The sequence below is a fragment of the Stegodyphus dumicola genome, chromosome 7 (genome assembly GCF_044657685.1).
Source record: "Stegodyphus dumicola isolate Sdum_Otavi_A_Nest chromosome 7, ASM4465768v1".
NCBI lineage: Eukaryota > Metazoa > Arthropoda > Arachnida > Araneae > Eresidae > Stegodyphus > Stegodyphus dumicola.
In genome coordinates this window covers 86195413-86212269 of record NC_140774.1, presented here as the reverse complement: position 1 = coordinate 86212269, position 16857 = coordinate 86195413, and the positions used below count along the sequence as shown (strand labels likewise).

The 16857-nt window shown below is 31.6% G+C and overlaps 1 protein-coding gene across 4 annotated transcripts in view; it reads left to right on the top strand.

The window, feature by feature from the left end:
* The window catches only part of LOC118198163 (BMP-binding endothelial regulator protein-like), a 256469-nt gene that overhangs the window by 122701 nt on the left and 116911 nt on the right, over positions 1 to 16857 (top strand). For all 4 annotated transcript variants that reach the window (XM_085820555.1, XM_085820556.1, XM_085820554.1 and 1 more), the window contains exon 2: positions 894 to 982. In XM_085820555.1, the coding sequence (XP_085676681.1) occupies positions 894 to 982 (89 nt within the window). The remainder of the gene's footprint in view (positions 1 to 893; positions 983 to 16857) is intronic.

Here is a 16857-nt window from a genome sequence, read left to right as displayed (position 1 = left end):
AATGAAGAAAAGCTTGACAAGGTATTGTTTTTAGTTCCATAGACAGCTGCTAATTTTGTTTTACATTCGCCATTTTCTTTAAAAATTTTATCCAAATCAGAGTTTTGTACTTTCCACGTGTAGACACCCCGAATTTTTACATTATAGTTTATTTTATGAGCAATTAAAATGTTAATCACGCACTTGACCTTTTATTAAATTTAGAATTTACGAGCAGAATGAGAAGAATTCTCAAGAAATGTTTGAGTGTTCCATATTTCAAGGGAAAAAGAATAAACATGTGTAAAACGAGAAGAGTGATTCTTTTATGGTGGAAAAGAAACAGAATATTTAATTAAAACCTTAAAAATGTTAAAACTTCTATAGAGCTGAAGTATTTAATTCTATTAATGTTTCAGTGAAATTTGTTTCCCTCCAAATGGCGGGCACTTGCCTATAACGGTATTGGCCACTACTAAGGCCAAAAGTGGTCGCCATTTTATTGTGGAGGTACCTAGCAGGCGGCCACCGTTAAGCTCCTGTGAAAGGATAGACAATTTTACATCCATGCCTGCTCCGGGATTCGGACCTGGGCCCTTCGGTATCGCAGTCAGGCTCTCCTAAGCACTATACCATCCGAGCGGCTTTAATTGAAACGTTGATTGCGATTAGTTTAGGTACAGGATTTTATAGAGATTGATTTGGGTTTACAATTTTATTATTTCTTACCAATTTTATAAGTAATATAGTATATCTTACTGTCAAAATGTAATTTTCTGAAATATGTAGTTATACTGTCTTTATTATCACTTTTTGAAAAATGTTTTATTTTGCTATATATTAAATATTCCTTTTATTGAATCGATTTTGTAGTCTCGAGTAAATCCCCTTCATGACCTAATTTTCTTTTGTAGGTTCTCCAGTTTACTGTGAGAAAGAAGGAGTTGAGGTTGAAGTTCCTTGGATTTCTACAGATCCATGTATAAGTTGTAAATGTCAAGCTGTAAGTTAGATTTTTTATTTGAAATAATATAATAACTTATGCATGGCCATAAATGCAGCTTTTTAGGCTGATTTGATGCATTTTTTCGATTGTTTTGTTATTAAAACGTTCCTTGATGATAATATGCGAATAGCATTGAAATGTGAATTATAAATTTAAAACCTTTTGATATTTGGGAGCCAGAGTAGATGACGAATCGAATGACCAAAATATTATGTCTGTTTTGGAAATTTCAAAAATCACTTTTGAGAAAAATTTAACAAAAACTGGAATCACCTTATAAATCTATTATAATATATTTAAATTACGTTTGAGGGTTAATCGGGATTTTACTTATTAAAAATAAAAGTAATTGAATTGTTTATTGCAGATTTTCTTAAACTTTGGGCCGTGACCCCCACCTGTAGCAGGGAGTCGACAAAAATTTTAGCGGTTCTCATATTTCTTTAACTTATTGTAATGATCTTACAATTACCAAATATTTTTACACAATGTATCTGAAAATAGATAAAGATAAGACAATACAGACAAAGAAAAACGAAAACGTTTCGACACATTCTTTTTAAAATATAAATGTTCATTTTATTTGCTTTGCATGTGACGCTGTCATTTCGTCTATTGCTTATTTAAAATTTTCACATTGTTCTATGTCTTAAAATTAATGACCTAAAACTGCAATAGTATATTACAGTACAAGTGAAAAAACTGACCGTTTCACACATGGGTGTGTCGGATTTGCGCGATGCTTATGGGGTCCCACAAAATTTAAATATTATGAGGTCCTGGGGGTCGCAAAAAAATCTCAGTGATAAAAATTCTAAGATTCTATTGTGTTCTTTAAAGGGGAGGGTTTTAATGTAAGCTTACTGCTGGTATAGTTTTTTAAACAAGAACTTTCGATATTAAACTGATAACGAAGAAAATGGGATGATGAAAGCAATCTGAGATTTAAAATGGAAAAGGCTTTAAATGGGAAATTTTCAAACGCGTTCTGTTATTCTTCTTCCTCAATTATAACACTTATGTTCGAAATATACATTTGTAACGGAAATTTGATATCCAGTTTTCCTTATTTGGGCTTTGTTTATTTCTTAGCAATGTTTAATAGGAAATAAATTGTTCTTCTGCGTAGGTAGTGCAATTCAATCGAACATACAGCTCTTTTCCGGGGAACGTTCAAGATCACTTTCGCAATTCACTTCTAGGGTTCGCAGATCAGTTTTCCGATGATCAATAGAAATGGGAACGTAAGACATAAATTTATTCCTTTAGCCATTTGTCAACACTCCTTTTCTTAGACTGTAATGGCAGAATTTATTGTTAAGTGATTAATAGCGTCATTAATACTAAACTGAAATCTTAATGGCACTGCCACGCCTTTGGAACAATAAATGAAGTACTCTGCGTATCTTTTGTACATAATGTTAATTCAGAATGTTCAAGAAAGATGTAAATTGATATGCTTCAGGAGTACTGGTAATAGATTTAACCTTTAAGATGTTACGTCATGTTACTGTTTTCTAATCTTTTTGCGTGGGATATACTATAAGCAGAGTTTTTCCAGTGCATTTCATTTAGTTTTCGATTGCAACAGAATTTTTTAACTAATGACCCTATTTTTATTCCTCCTATATTCTAAAACCCTATATTCTAAAATGGTTTTGAATTTCATAATTTTTTAAATTCCAGCGTATTTTAAAAACATATTTAAGGAATATATATTCATTTATATTATATTTGTAAGATACAATAACTGGATAAGGATTTAGGTCACTGACGGCCAGTTTGTAGCACGCAGTCTGCATGCGTCCTGTGGAAAAATTAACATTTTTTCATTGTGATAGTGTCGTCTTTAACCACCAAATTATAAGAAACTTGGCACCGAAATGTTGTAGCAGTACATTGCAATGAATGTGAATGAAACAGATGATCCTTATAATGTGCACTGCGGGGGAAAAAGAGGGGTGGCAGTTCTGTATCTCCCGTTCTACTGAGCCAATTGACGAAATTCAAATTGTGTTTTTCATGTCTCGAAAGCGCGACTTAGAATATGTATCATATTTATATATAGCATTGTTCAAATATAGGTATTTTGACACAAAATCGGACTAGCTGGCCTTTTGTCTTTGCTTGTTTCTTCCAGTTTCATAAGTTTTTGGCAGTAAGCATTTGAGTTCATTGTTTGGTTGCTTGGAAGCTGCTGGAAATACATAACACTTTTGTAATCCCACCGAATGGACAGTATGATCTTTTTCTGATGCAATTTAGCTGTATTGTGCTGTTCATCATCCTTAGACCATAACCTTTTTTAATTAATGTTATTGTAGGCGATCCAATTTTCATCACCAAGATTAATTCATTTGAAGAAAAAGAGTTGATTGCATTATGTTTGAAATGTGTATTGCAAGTATTGATTCGTTAAGTGAATTTCTTTCAATTCATGTGGAACCAAAATATCTAGCTTCTTAAAGAGTCCAAGACATCTTATATGATTTTCAGTGGTTGTCTGTGGTTAATATTCCATAATCGGGGTGAGCGCCAAACTTGGTGAGAGTTTTTTAAATTTTATTTTGCAGTTTGTTTTAAAAAGTTTTACTGTTTGATATTATATGTATATATATATATATATATATATATATATATATGTTTAATATTATATTTATATGAATATTTTCAGAAGGTTAAGCTGTTTTTGGTGGAAAAATGTTGGATTTCAGATGACGTGAAGTTATGAATATTTTCATTTAATTTTATTTAGTTAATTATTTTTTTTTAAAGTTTTGTTTCTTGCATGTGGCAATCGAAAGATGTGGAATATTTAAAGTTTTGAACGAAATTTGATGTGGAATATTTAAAGTTTTGAAGTTGTTTAGTGTGTTGTATTCCACGACGTTGTTTTATCATTTATTCAATTTCATTTACTATTCTGTTTGCACATAAGAATCGCTGCTCAACACTGTAAACAAAAATTTGCTATTCTGTTTACGTTTAAAACTCACTTTGCAGTGCTCTTATCTGATAAGTGTATATATTTATTTACTCAATAATTATTTACAAAAATTGTTCATTCTACTATTTTATGATGAATTACATAGATAGGACTATGTTTTTACTTGCAAAGATGTTGAACTTTGTTTTAGTAATCTAGTATTTTATCATCTCATTTTACGGTACTTTTCCTTTTGCCGGCGCAGGCGATAAAGTTGCCAATAATGGTACAACTGATGCCAAACGGAATATCCACTCTGGTAACCTTTTATTACGCCTTATTTCTTTCAATACTGGCATACGATTACATAGAAGTTTTACCAGATAGTTCAATTTTATGCCCTAAGGTCATTCGCGATAATTAAGTCAATTAGGATGGAATCACACCGCTCACCCGAAGGCGAAAATATAGAAAAGCAAAGTCAAGGGTTAAATTCATCAATTCTAATGAGAATGCTCTAGTGAAATAAAGTCTTACATAATTTCCGAGTAAGCTATTCGTGCGAATTGAAATAATTCTTGCATATAAACTTGTATTCCAAACTAAGATGTAACTTTAACTAATATTTAACTTAAAGTCAAATTAAGAAACTAAGATTTAACTTAAAGTTGAGGTGCTACTTTGGTAGACGGTTGCACAAATTTTTGGCGATTTACGTTGGCGCGGTTTTTACAATCGTCAGCCATCTTGAAAAACGCTGTTTTTACGTATATTACGCCTAGTAAAGTATTCGAAACTTATAAAAAAATAAATATCGTTAAAAATAATGGATTATTTTTTTGCTGAAAACGTTGTTTTTTAAGATGGTAGGCAAATGTAAATATATACATTTTCTACGAGTATAAAATAATAAAGTAAGGTTAAATTATTACTTTTATGTAACAAAGAAATAGAATAAAAACATCGTTATATAAACATTGGCCAACGTTTAATTGGATTAAAATATTACTTAAATTGAATATCGAATTAAAAACATCATACCAACGTTTAAAAGAATTAAAATATTACTTAAATTCAAATACTTTAAAATAATTTATATAGGATATAATTATTTAACATTAAAACGTATGTGGCAATAAATATCTCAGAAATTTTTGAAAACAGTCTATTAATTTTTTTAATAAAAATTGAAATATACAATTATAAAGTAAACGAAACATATGATATTACATTTGTTTTGAGTATTTAACCTGTCGTATATTGATAATTGTCACACAAAAAATATCGGAATCATAATTTAGATATCAATGAAAAAAATTTTACGTTAAAAAGAAGGAATGTCTAATACCTTTTTTTACCGTCACAGCGGTTATTTCTTCCACCGTGACCACAATACCATATACGCCGTCCTCAGAATGGGCTTTTTTAACGATCTTCATCTCTGATCGACATCTCTCGCACTTCATTGAAGAAGCAGTTAGAAAGGTTTCCTCCAAAAATTTAAAATAAATTTCCTCTGACCCTTGAACCAATTTATGAATAAATCTTTGATTAGGAAAGCCAGGTTGGCCAAAATAAGGTATCAAAGGACAATTTTTTTATTCCGATACCAATAACTCTTGGTACTGACCAATAACAACATTCATCTTCGAAACGGACATATCCATTCGCTTTGAAATCTAAGGAATTCGAAGAGATGAATAATAAAAGTTTAAAATGGCGCGGTAATCCACAAATATTCAGTAACCAATCAGGGAGCTGATTACATCACGCATAGAATTAAAATTATTTAAATAATCATACATAATAAAATCGTTTTTCAAAAGAAGAAACTGCAAAATTAAATTGTATTTTAATATTTAACAGCCATAAATAATGTTTAAAACATTAGATTAAATTTATAGATATTAAAACCAATTACTTTTAAAGTAAGGTGACGTCATTGATTACATCATCCACAACATAAAATTATATAAAATATCATAAACAATAAAATTTTTATTTCAAATAAAAATGCAAAATTAAATTGATTTTTAATATTTAGAAGCCATAAATAATATTTAAAACACGGAATTTATGCATAATAAAACGCATTATTTTTAAAATAAAATGACAGCAAAGTATCGGTTACCATAAATAAATTATCCAGCAATGGGTTTACTATAAGTCTTATCGCCCGCCAAAGAAAAATCGCCAAAATCCGTGCAACCGTCTACCAAAGTAGCACCAAAGTTAATGTAAACAATTACTGAGAGAATTAGATTTTTGTAGTGTAGTTTACGTGAGATGAGATCATTTGAGGTCACGTGATACGAGCCGGCGAATCAGGATTTTGAAACATGAAAGCATAGTAAATTCTTAAATTAATGTCTTTCTACAAATTTATTGTCTTTATTTAATTGTCGTTTTACAAAATTTTAAACCCTATTAAAATGGGTACTATTCGGTTCGAGGGCTATAAAAAATCGCCAAACTATTGTTGATGCCAATGCTGACAAAAGTAATTGCGGCAACCCTAACCCAAGAAAGGAAGTATAATAATAAATAATTATCTAAGATTATTAGTGTTTTAATTTAGATGAAAGGTTAATTTCATATAATACTTTTTTATTATTATAATTTATATGAAAAAGGCTAAACATGACTGAAGGGAAGCATAAGAGTAAATAACTATTTTAGATAATTATTATAATTTATATAAAAATTGCTAAACATAACTGAATGGATGCCTGCATCGCTATTTCGCTACCGAATTATCGCTAAAGCATAATTTCATCTCGTTCGTTGTTCAAACGTAATTTTCTATAATGAATGATGCCTTTTCTTTGAAAATATTCTCGGTAAAGTGCAGAATTGCTCACTTGTTTGCCGCTTTTCACAAGGGTGAAAACAATTGGATTTTTGTCAATTTTCTTTTACTTTTTAAGTGAAAATAGGTCGATGTGTACATAGATAAAGCCAAGGGTGTGCGCAGTGCCTTTTTTGTGCAATTCTGGGATTTTATTTTAATTGAAAATAGGTTGATGTGCACATGGATGCTGAGTATGTGCATTTCTTAAAAACGCGTCAAGCAGCGCGTGATTCTGCACTTACCCAAAATTCTATTGCCGACTTTTCGTCATGGGCAATTCCCAAATTGTTAAATCCGTAGGATATTAAAAAAGGATTTAAAATCAAAAAGGATTTAAAAATTAAGCTAGTATTTCAATGGCGTCTTAAGAAATATAGAACTATATAAACTTACGCAATCTGAAATCAGCGCGTACGCTAGATTTGGCGCGCTGTTAAATGGGCGCGTTTGCTAGATTTGGCGCTTTTGCGCATACATTTCGCTGCAATACGGTCCTCAAAACGGAATAGTACCTTAAAATGTTTAGGCCTTCAAAATGAAATATTCTTAGAACTAACATTTGTTAACATTTTTTATGTGTATACTGTGTGTTGTCGCCAATAAAGTCTGCTTGGCGAGATTTGCGCCGGCGAAACGGAAAAGTACCCATTTTACTATTATGTTGACATAAAATAACGGCATTTCACTAGTGTAAAACTTAAAAGTTACTATTTTGTTTACGTTTAAAAATCACATCTTAGTGCTTTCATTGCCGCCAAAATTTTGAGAGCCAAAATAATTTGGCGCTTATGGAATATTAGCCTTGTGTGTGATACATTTAATTGTTTTGCGATCTCTCGCTCAGTTATATGACGAGTATGACTTTAATTTTGTCATCTTCAACATTTGACCAGTTATTTTCAAGTCTCCAGAATGAAATCTTTTAAACCCATTCTGACACATGCGTTCTGTTAATCAGTCAATACTATAAACTTCACATATATCTTTGTGAGGCTCAGCCGCTTTATTGCCTTTATGAAAATAAACAATTAAAATATGTCGAAAATGTTTTTGTTTGCACCCTATGTTGTAAACAAAAATATTCAGAATTAGTTTCTATAGCAACCTAAACATTCATTTGCCAAATCTCAAAAGAAAAAATTACAAGATTTGAATGAAGAATAATAAAACGAAAATTACGCTACGTATTTTTTATTATTTTTATTTTTATTTATTTATTTATTTTGCAAAGCAAAATTACTTTCATGCCAACCCAATATTTCTAAAATATTTATAAGAAAATAAATGTGTGTTAAATTCGCTGTTATGTATTTTAATACATATATTTGTATATTTTTCGAATTGTGTCTCCTTTTAACAAAACACCAGTATTTCCACCGCCAAAGTAGTTTAATAAACCGCAGTATCATAAAGCCACAAAATTTTCCGAAGCCGCATCATTAACCACAAGAAACAGAATTTTCGTGATTGATGAAAGGCTACTGTATTTGATAAGAATATTATTTTTCATTCTTTAGACAAACATTGCGTTTTAATATTGAACGAGTCACCGTTAGAATAAAGAAGGGAAAGACTGCTATCACGGGAAATGTATAATTTCTTATTATATTTTACGTCTTCCACTTCATTTCTAAACTAATTTGGTGAACATAAGATAGATCGAATTCAAGATTGGTATACCAAAATTATTCGTTTCCGATCGCGAATTTTAGCGAATGACAAAATTAAGAATCACGGTATGCAAGTTCTTCTTTTGTGAATTTCAATTACTAACATTTTTTTAAATCTAAATGTTATATCATCTTTTCAAGAATATTATTTGCATGTTTTTGATTTAGCATCGTAGGAAATTATGCTTTCTGAAATGTTTAGAAACATTATATGGTTCTCTTCAGGGCTTAATTTAATTAAGTACGGGAACCTGAAAGAAGGCCATCAAAAGAGGCAGACGATAATGAATAAGTATTACAATAAATAAAATAATAAATCATGAGTAATTAAAATTCAGTTCAATGTTAAAACTATGAATAAAAATATTAATAAATAAAAGTAACTTATTAATAATTTAAATTATTTCATTATAAGAAATGCATTATGTATTAATTTTGCTCATAACCAAGAAGCTTCGACTAAATTCTAGCTCTTCTCATATTCAATTTAAGATCGGAAGACTGTAATTGGAAGAAATACAGGCTCAGAAATATTTCTGAAAACATTTAGATTTCACACGCGTAGCATTTTTCTCTGCATACAAATATCGCCCATCTTAATTTTAAAGTGAAGAACTCATCTGCATAGAATAACTAAAAAAGATTTAGATCTATCAGATGATATCTGACTACAGGATTGGATTGGATTATTTAATTATGGCAAAGCACAGGAGGGCTATCTGCCTAAATTGAGGGATGCCTTCGTGGAGGACTTTCCATGGGAAACTGGCCCGTATACACGTTACACATGGGGAAAACCAAGAAAACCACAGGCAGCCAGCCCGTTCGCGGGATTCCAACCTCGGACCGAATTACCAGTGTTCACGTCTTTAACGCTCGGCCGCTGGTGGGCCTTATCTGTCTACAGACTGATCTTTCTGCGTTTAAGTTTTAGTAGATGTTATTTGAGGAATTTGGTCACTATGAGAAAATTTCAAATTTCCTACTTTACAAAGATAGTTTTCGTTTAAAACCTGAACTATATAATTATGCAGAGTGGTGTATACGAATTTCAGTATGCTTTTCTGGTATACCGCTTTTACTTTATATAACAGAAACTGCGGCACATAAGCACAGCAAATTCACGTGTAAAGAAGAAATTAAATTCTGAGCAATCAAGCTAGAATCAGCAAATTTACATTAAGAATTTAACACACAGATGTTTCTTTTTATTACCGAAAATTCCTAATTTTTAGAAGTAAAAGTTAACATACATGCATCTCAAAGTATTAAATCTTTTGAAATACACATTTTTATTAGACTTTTACAAATTTCATTAGAAGAACGCTTTAGAGCTGCACGTTTTTATATGGTTTTAATTAACGGCTAGTTTGCGCCACCTAATAGTTCTTTAATAATCTAATCTGAATAACGGAAGAAAGAATTTTAATGCGGAAATCATAAGAATCGAACGACGTATAATGCGCCATTTGAAACAAAATAAAAATATTAAAAAAATACTCTTTCATCCGGTCTAGGTAAAGTGTATCTCAATGGGAAAGCTTAATTGAATGCTTCCGTTATTATCGGAGAGCCCAGATGCGGAGAATTTCATAATGAAAATTAGCAGAACTCTCACATCGCGGTTGATTAAAATATGACGCAGTATTTTGGAAAATATTGTAACTGAATTCCGGTAAAAAATGCTTTTTATTTTGTGGTATAAGAATTCAGAAAAGGATTTGTGCAGTTTGAATGAGTTAATTTTGAATCAAATAGTCTTACTTTTAAAATTAATTAATTATTTAACAGCTTGTGATAAGTGGGTTAAAAGTTAAAAATCTTGAATCAGTTTTACTGGACTTGTTTCTAACAAACTCAAATGTGTAATGTATTTAAAGTCATTTACTGCCTTTAACAGCGAGCTGTATTGATTTTCATTTATGTCAATTGAAAATCTAACAAGTCTATACATTACAGAACCCTATATAAATAATTAAATCACATGATTTTCAGAAAACATTTAATTCTCTAAGAATAAAATATCTAACATAAGAAAATATCATAGCATAATGCTTAAGTTTGAAATTTAAATTGTAGGACAACAGTTTCTCTCTGTCCCCTTACGTGCTATGAAATTTAATTTAATTTTTAAAAACCCTCTTACTGTAAAGGATTACTCAGTCAATATGATAGCAGGAATCTATGCATTAAATCGGGAAAAATCAGAATGCGAATGGGAAATAAATTGTAATCATTATACTCTTCATCTGATTTCAATTTATTATAATTTGTAATTCTTCAGCTCCTAAATGGTAAGCTTATAACGAGTTCCTTTCTGTATCCATCTTCACTAATATATGTCTTTACTGGTGTTACTAAATAGCTAATGAATGATATTTGAATGAATTCAATAATAAAAGAAGATATTTACAAAATATATGTTACTTTGCATGATAAAGTACACATTCGTATGATAAATAGCTATGCCATATATAACAAAATAGTGTTTCATCCGAATCACTGCTTTAATTATAATTAACTAAACCATAAATTAAAAATAGCTATGGTTGCATTAAATATGTAAATAAGATAAGATTAATTTTACATCCGTATGACAGGATATTTTTAAACACTTCAGGATTTATCTAATTATGAGCGTTCACATAAATGATAGACATTTAGAGAAATTTCAAAAATGTTATTTCATTTTACTTATTCTAACCAATGCCTTCTCTATAGACCAGCGGTTCTCAACATTTTGACTAACACGTACCATCTGAACAAGAATTGAAAAACCTTTAGTACCACCACTAAAAAGTACTACTACCACCACCACTCTTGAACAAAGCTCAGATCGCATAAATTTACAAGTGTTAGAGAAAAAACTCAATCAGGATGTTGAGGTTTAAATTTTTGAATTTAATAGTTAAAATACTTTGCATCTTTGTGTACCACGTATTTTTCTCTTGCGTACCACCAGTTGAGAACCCCTGCTATACACTAATTCTGTTTTTGTCTAGGAACATATAGATATGCTGTGCATTTTAAGCTTCTACCATACTTTATGGAAAATTCTTTTCCTCGGTTCCTTTTTTGTAGCATCTGGTGAAGAGAGATTTTATCATCGAAGCTAAGCATGAAACTGGTACAAAACTAAGGCTGGGACTTTTTAATAATTACAGTTCACATTTGCATCTCTTTCATTTGAACTCTGCATTGGTACTGACTGTATGTTAATTAGAAGTAGCTTGTCATGGGGCATCAAACCTTTATGATCATCAAAATAGTGTTGACGCTTTTATGCTAAGAAAAGGTGTGTTAAGAATTCTGTACTAATTAACAGAATCAGAGTAACTCGAAAAAAGTTCTAGGATTAGGAGGAAATACCGTGAGTTCATTAGCTAACATTCATTAAAAAATATCTCTTGAACATGGTATTTTCTCTTTCCTTTCTGCATGCATGGTGTAAACGGTTAGCACACTCGTCACGCATTCGAGGGGTCCAGGTTCGAGACCCGGCGGGGGCATTGCTCATTTTTCGTGTTTCCAACTTCAAAAATCCTAATGACTCTACAATATTTGTAACCCCTTTTTATTATTCTACGTAATATTCTCAACTGAACAATCATCTCATTCTCTTCTTGTGATTAGTCAGAAAACCAGTTGGTTGGTGAATGTTGACGAAAAAGTACTCCAGTACTGTCTTATCGGAAAAGAATGTTTCCGCGTGTGAATATTAAGACATCTGTTTACCATTTCATACGGAGAAAACCAAACCTTTTCAACAGTAGAGAATCCAGGACGAATTAATAATGTTACCTTAGAATCCGTAAGGGGGCCCACCAGCGGCCGAGCGGTAAAGTCGCTGAACACTGGTAGTTCGGTCCGAGGTTCGAATTCCGCGAACGGGCTGGTTGCATGGGCGTTTTCGTGGTTTTCCCCATGTGTAACGTGTATACGAGCCAGTTTCCCTTAGAAAGTCCTCCACGAAGGCATCCCTCCCCTTAGGCAGATAGCCCTCGAGGCTTTACCATAATCACACACACACACACTAGAATCCGTAAGATTTTAACCACTAGGTTTTACTGCTGGGTTAATCGGGAAGCTTTCAGAGTATCAATGTTATGCCTTTCATCAAGATGTTTCTGTTGCGTTATGTATACTTCATCCGGAAGTTGTTTTCAGTGTTACGTAGCTTAACAACTTCAGCATTGCCTCTTGCTCAGCAGTTGAGTTTTTTTTTTTTTTTTTTCACTGAAATGATTACCTAGTAAGTCAAGATTCCTCGTAACTTCTATTTCAAGTTAACGTTTAATAAAAATGAAATTATTAAAACAGAGCAAATAAAAGTCACATGAAAAGTCTTGTACTTTCGCCAATCCTAAGTACTTGTTTTCCCCCCAGTTTTTCCCCCAATATTTGAACGTTCCCTCAATGTTTGATTTTTTCAAGTGGGCACTACATCGAAGCAAAGTTGTTTGTAAAAGAAAAAGAAAGAAAAAATATATGTAAAAATAAAATTAGCCACTGTCTCCTCTACATATCTACCTCCACCATCCTAAGCGATCGTCAAATAACTTGATGAAGTAGTAGGTGTTGTAGTGGTAAAAGATGTTTGTAACTGCCGTTTAAAGTGAGCCATTGTTTCCGCCATTTTAGACCACGCTTCAATTATTTCTTTTTTTGTGAAAAGCCATAAAAATGGGAGCTACGTTGTATAAGAAGAACAGAAATTAGTTGCTAGGTTTTAAAAAAGAAATATTATTCTCTTAGATATAATGTAAAAAAAGAACTGGATATTTATTCTACTTTGCTAAAATTCATTTAACGCATCCATTATGACTTATTTTCTCATTAGTTAAATTCTTCTTGAATGGTGAAATGTTAAGTTTGACAATTTTATATATTTAACTGAATTAGTTTTATTAAACTAAAAATTTAAAAAAGTGTCACAGAACAAAAATTGTAAGATCCAGTTTTATAACGACAAATAAGTTTCAGAATACAAGAATTGTGTCAAATAAGGAGTCCGAATTCATGGATATTTCGAAATTCAAAACGAAAACAGCATGGAAAAAGGAGCGTTAATACATTGTTATCAGTAACAGGACAGGTTTTTCGTGGCAACATTTGAAAACTGAGTATCTCTACAGTTGGAGTCTTTATCCATGCGATAGATAGAAGAGTCAGTAGAAATGTTTAAAGAAGAAATTCGTACTAATGCGGAAAAATAATAGTTCGTGAATGAATTTTTGGGAGCATAAGAAGGGTAAAGCACAGTTTTTGTGGTCCAGATTATGTAAAAATTGTACGTTTTTCAATACGAAATGAAGTCAGGCCTCGCCCAGCTGCTATCATGACATCCTCTCCACCTGCACATATGTTGCATTGTCTGAAATTTGCATAAACATCAGTTCCTGTTTTCTTTCCCAGAAGAGGATTCGCTGCATATTTTTTATTGGATGTACATTTCCAAACAATAAATAATATTTACCAAAAAGCATGATTTTCTTTGTGTTGGAATAGCCATTTAATAATTATATTCGTGAATAAATAAAAGCTCTTTTAAACTGAAACATGAAAAGCTCTTTAATTGAATAAAAATGTGCCGCATACAGCAGACCCGCTAGCTTCTGAGTGGCAAAATCATTATATTCTCCATGTAGTATTCCACTGTGGATACGGGCTTTGGCGAACGAGCCGGTTGCATGTGAGTTTGCTTAAAAATCTTTGACAAAAATATACCTTCTATTAGACACAAACAGCCCTTATGTGTATTACCATAAACTGAATAATCCATTCCAATCGTTTGTATTATATGAATGTGAATTAATAACGTATAATAATTTATGTAAATTTAGTAAAAATTTAGAATTAAAATATTATTCTGAATTTCATTACTCATATAGTTTTAAGTTTTTAAAATGCATTTTTATTTAATGAATTATAGAATTTTCATTGAGATTTCAAAATTTATACTTAATAAAAAGTGTTAAAATGTTTTCGTTATTAAAAAAAAAAAAAAAGTATACAAGCTTCTTAACTCTCTATTTAAATTTGCTCACTATGTAGTATTACATACAAAACACAAAGTCTGTTAAAGTAGTATAAAAAGTATAAGTAAATATGTACTTTAATTTCCCGACCTTACAATAATCTATAAGTTGTATCGATCTCACAATAATCCATAAATGATTCTAAAACATATTTGGAAGAATAAAAGAAAATTTTAATTAAAAATTTACGTTTTGTAAAAAAAAAGGGGGGGGGAGAAAGAAAATCGTTTCAAAGTAAATTTCTGTTAAACGTAATCACGAGAATTTTATTTCATAATATGTCGTCGAATTCGTCTAACCAAATACTTTCAATTTTTTGGAGGGAAAAGTCCCTTCACCAAGTTCTCAAGTTGCAACAAATGATTTATCTTCGAACACTGCTGCTTAACACATTCGAAGGAACAAAATGTGGACATTCTCAAAAGGTATCCTTAAGTTGGTACTTTAGTCGAAAATATTCTTTCATACAACTGTTAAATAATTAAAGAAAACTAACTATCTCTTTGCACTACAGTTAATTCTAGCTAGCTACGATTTTACTTTTGAACCTCATTACACTTTTTTCTTCATACTGATATTAGTTACACTGATATTAGTTATACTGATATTAGTTACATCAAACCTAAATTTATTGGCACCATCTTCTAGATAATTTTGAAAGCAACTTATTCTGCAATTAAAGGATAACTAGAACATTTTATTGTAATTTATTTTCACACAATTTGTTTTTCTGAGGTTTGTTAATTACACTGTGGAGACATTAGGTTAACTGAAAGCATGAAAGATGAAAATGAGCAACGCCTTCACCCTGAATCGAACCGCGGACTTCTGGAATACGCGCCTAGCATGCAGACTACTACACCACGAAGGCACGCTAAGAAGGCGGAAGAATACCTTATGTATTCCCCCCTTTCAAAGGGCGACTGGGGTTTTTAGGGGGCCCAATTGCCAAATCCTGGGTGTAGAGAATCATCATCCACCATCCTTTTAGCTCGGGCGCCACTATAGAAAGGGCGCCCACCACTCGGTCGCCACTGCACCAGAAAAATTTCTGGAATAGGTGCCCAGCATGCAAACAACTACGCCACGAAGGCATGGTAAGAAGGCGAGAGAAATAATATATAACACATTACGAGACATCAGCGATGATTCAAAAATTTTTGAGAAAACTACAATCGCCATGATAGCAGCGAGTTTAAGAAATCAAACTGAATGCGTTCATGCCAAATATAACAGAAAAATCTAGAACATAAATGACAGAATTACCTACCACGTAAATGAAAGAACAGCTGCAATTAATATATACGATATAACATCGTTTAAAGTAGATGAAAACATATTGTTCAGTTTCCCAGATTGACATAAATGAACATAAGTACAAATGTAGCATAGAATATAGTGTTTCTGAGAAATGCTACGGTTTCTTCTTTAGAAATGCTTCCAGCAATAATTGGCTGATCTGTAACTTGCTAATGTATCGCTTAGAAAACCTTTAAGAGATGTCTCAGATTTCTTATTTTAAGACTAATTGCTTAGCGAAACTTGCCTGTTTCCTTTCTTAAGAGATTCTTTCAGAGGTTTATTTTATTTATTGTTTATTTCGAAGTGTTTTAAAAATAATGATTTCTAATTCTGGTGTTTCATTACCTTTTTTTGTTCTTTGAATACGGTAGTGTAAGTAATATACTAGACATTTTCAACTTGCTTCTGTATGCATCATATTTTTCCAGCTTCAAGGTTGATTTAAAGATTGCCGATGATTCATTTTAATACCGTTCTTTATTTGGGATGAGCACACAATAAATACAGACTTTGTTTCATTTTAATTCTTTTCACGGAAAAAATCTCCTTGCTTACCTTTCGGGGCATCTTAAACTTACATTTATATTTTCCAGATTGAAATTACATCTACTTTTTTCCCAGAGGTAACTGATGAGAAATGATAGACTTAGAAAGATTATCTGTATTTCTCTTCCAGAGTTCGTTTGATTTTATTATAAATTGATGAATTTGAGTCGCTACGCAGAGATTAAGGAAGACTTGCCTAATTTTGACGTATTTAACTGTAGATTTTAATAAGATACATTATGCTTGGGTAAACGCCGGACATTTTATAAATTTTATAAATATCTGAAAGATAGAGTTGAAAAAGGAAGACATATTCTCCAAAAGCCAAACATTTCGTAACTCAGTCCACAGTAAAACAAATTTCGATTTTCAGCATTGGAGAAAAATGACATGGAAAATGTAGACACAGTTATCTGATTTATAGATACAAACGACCTTAATTCTATCATAGGAACACTGTAAGGCTTGCATCGCTAGCGAATCTCCAATGATTTAACGCACATTTGTTACTGCGATTATCTTTGCGGTCTCCATTATAT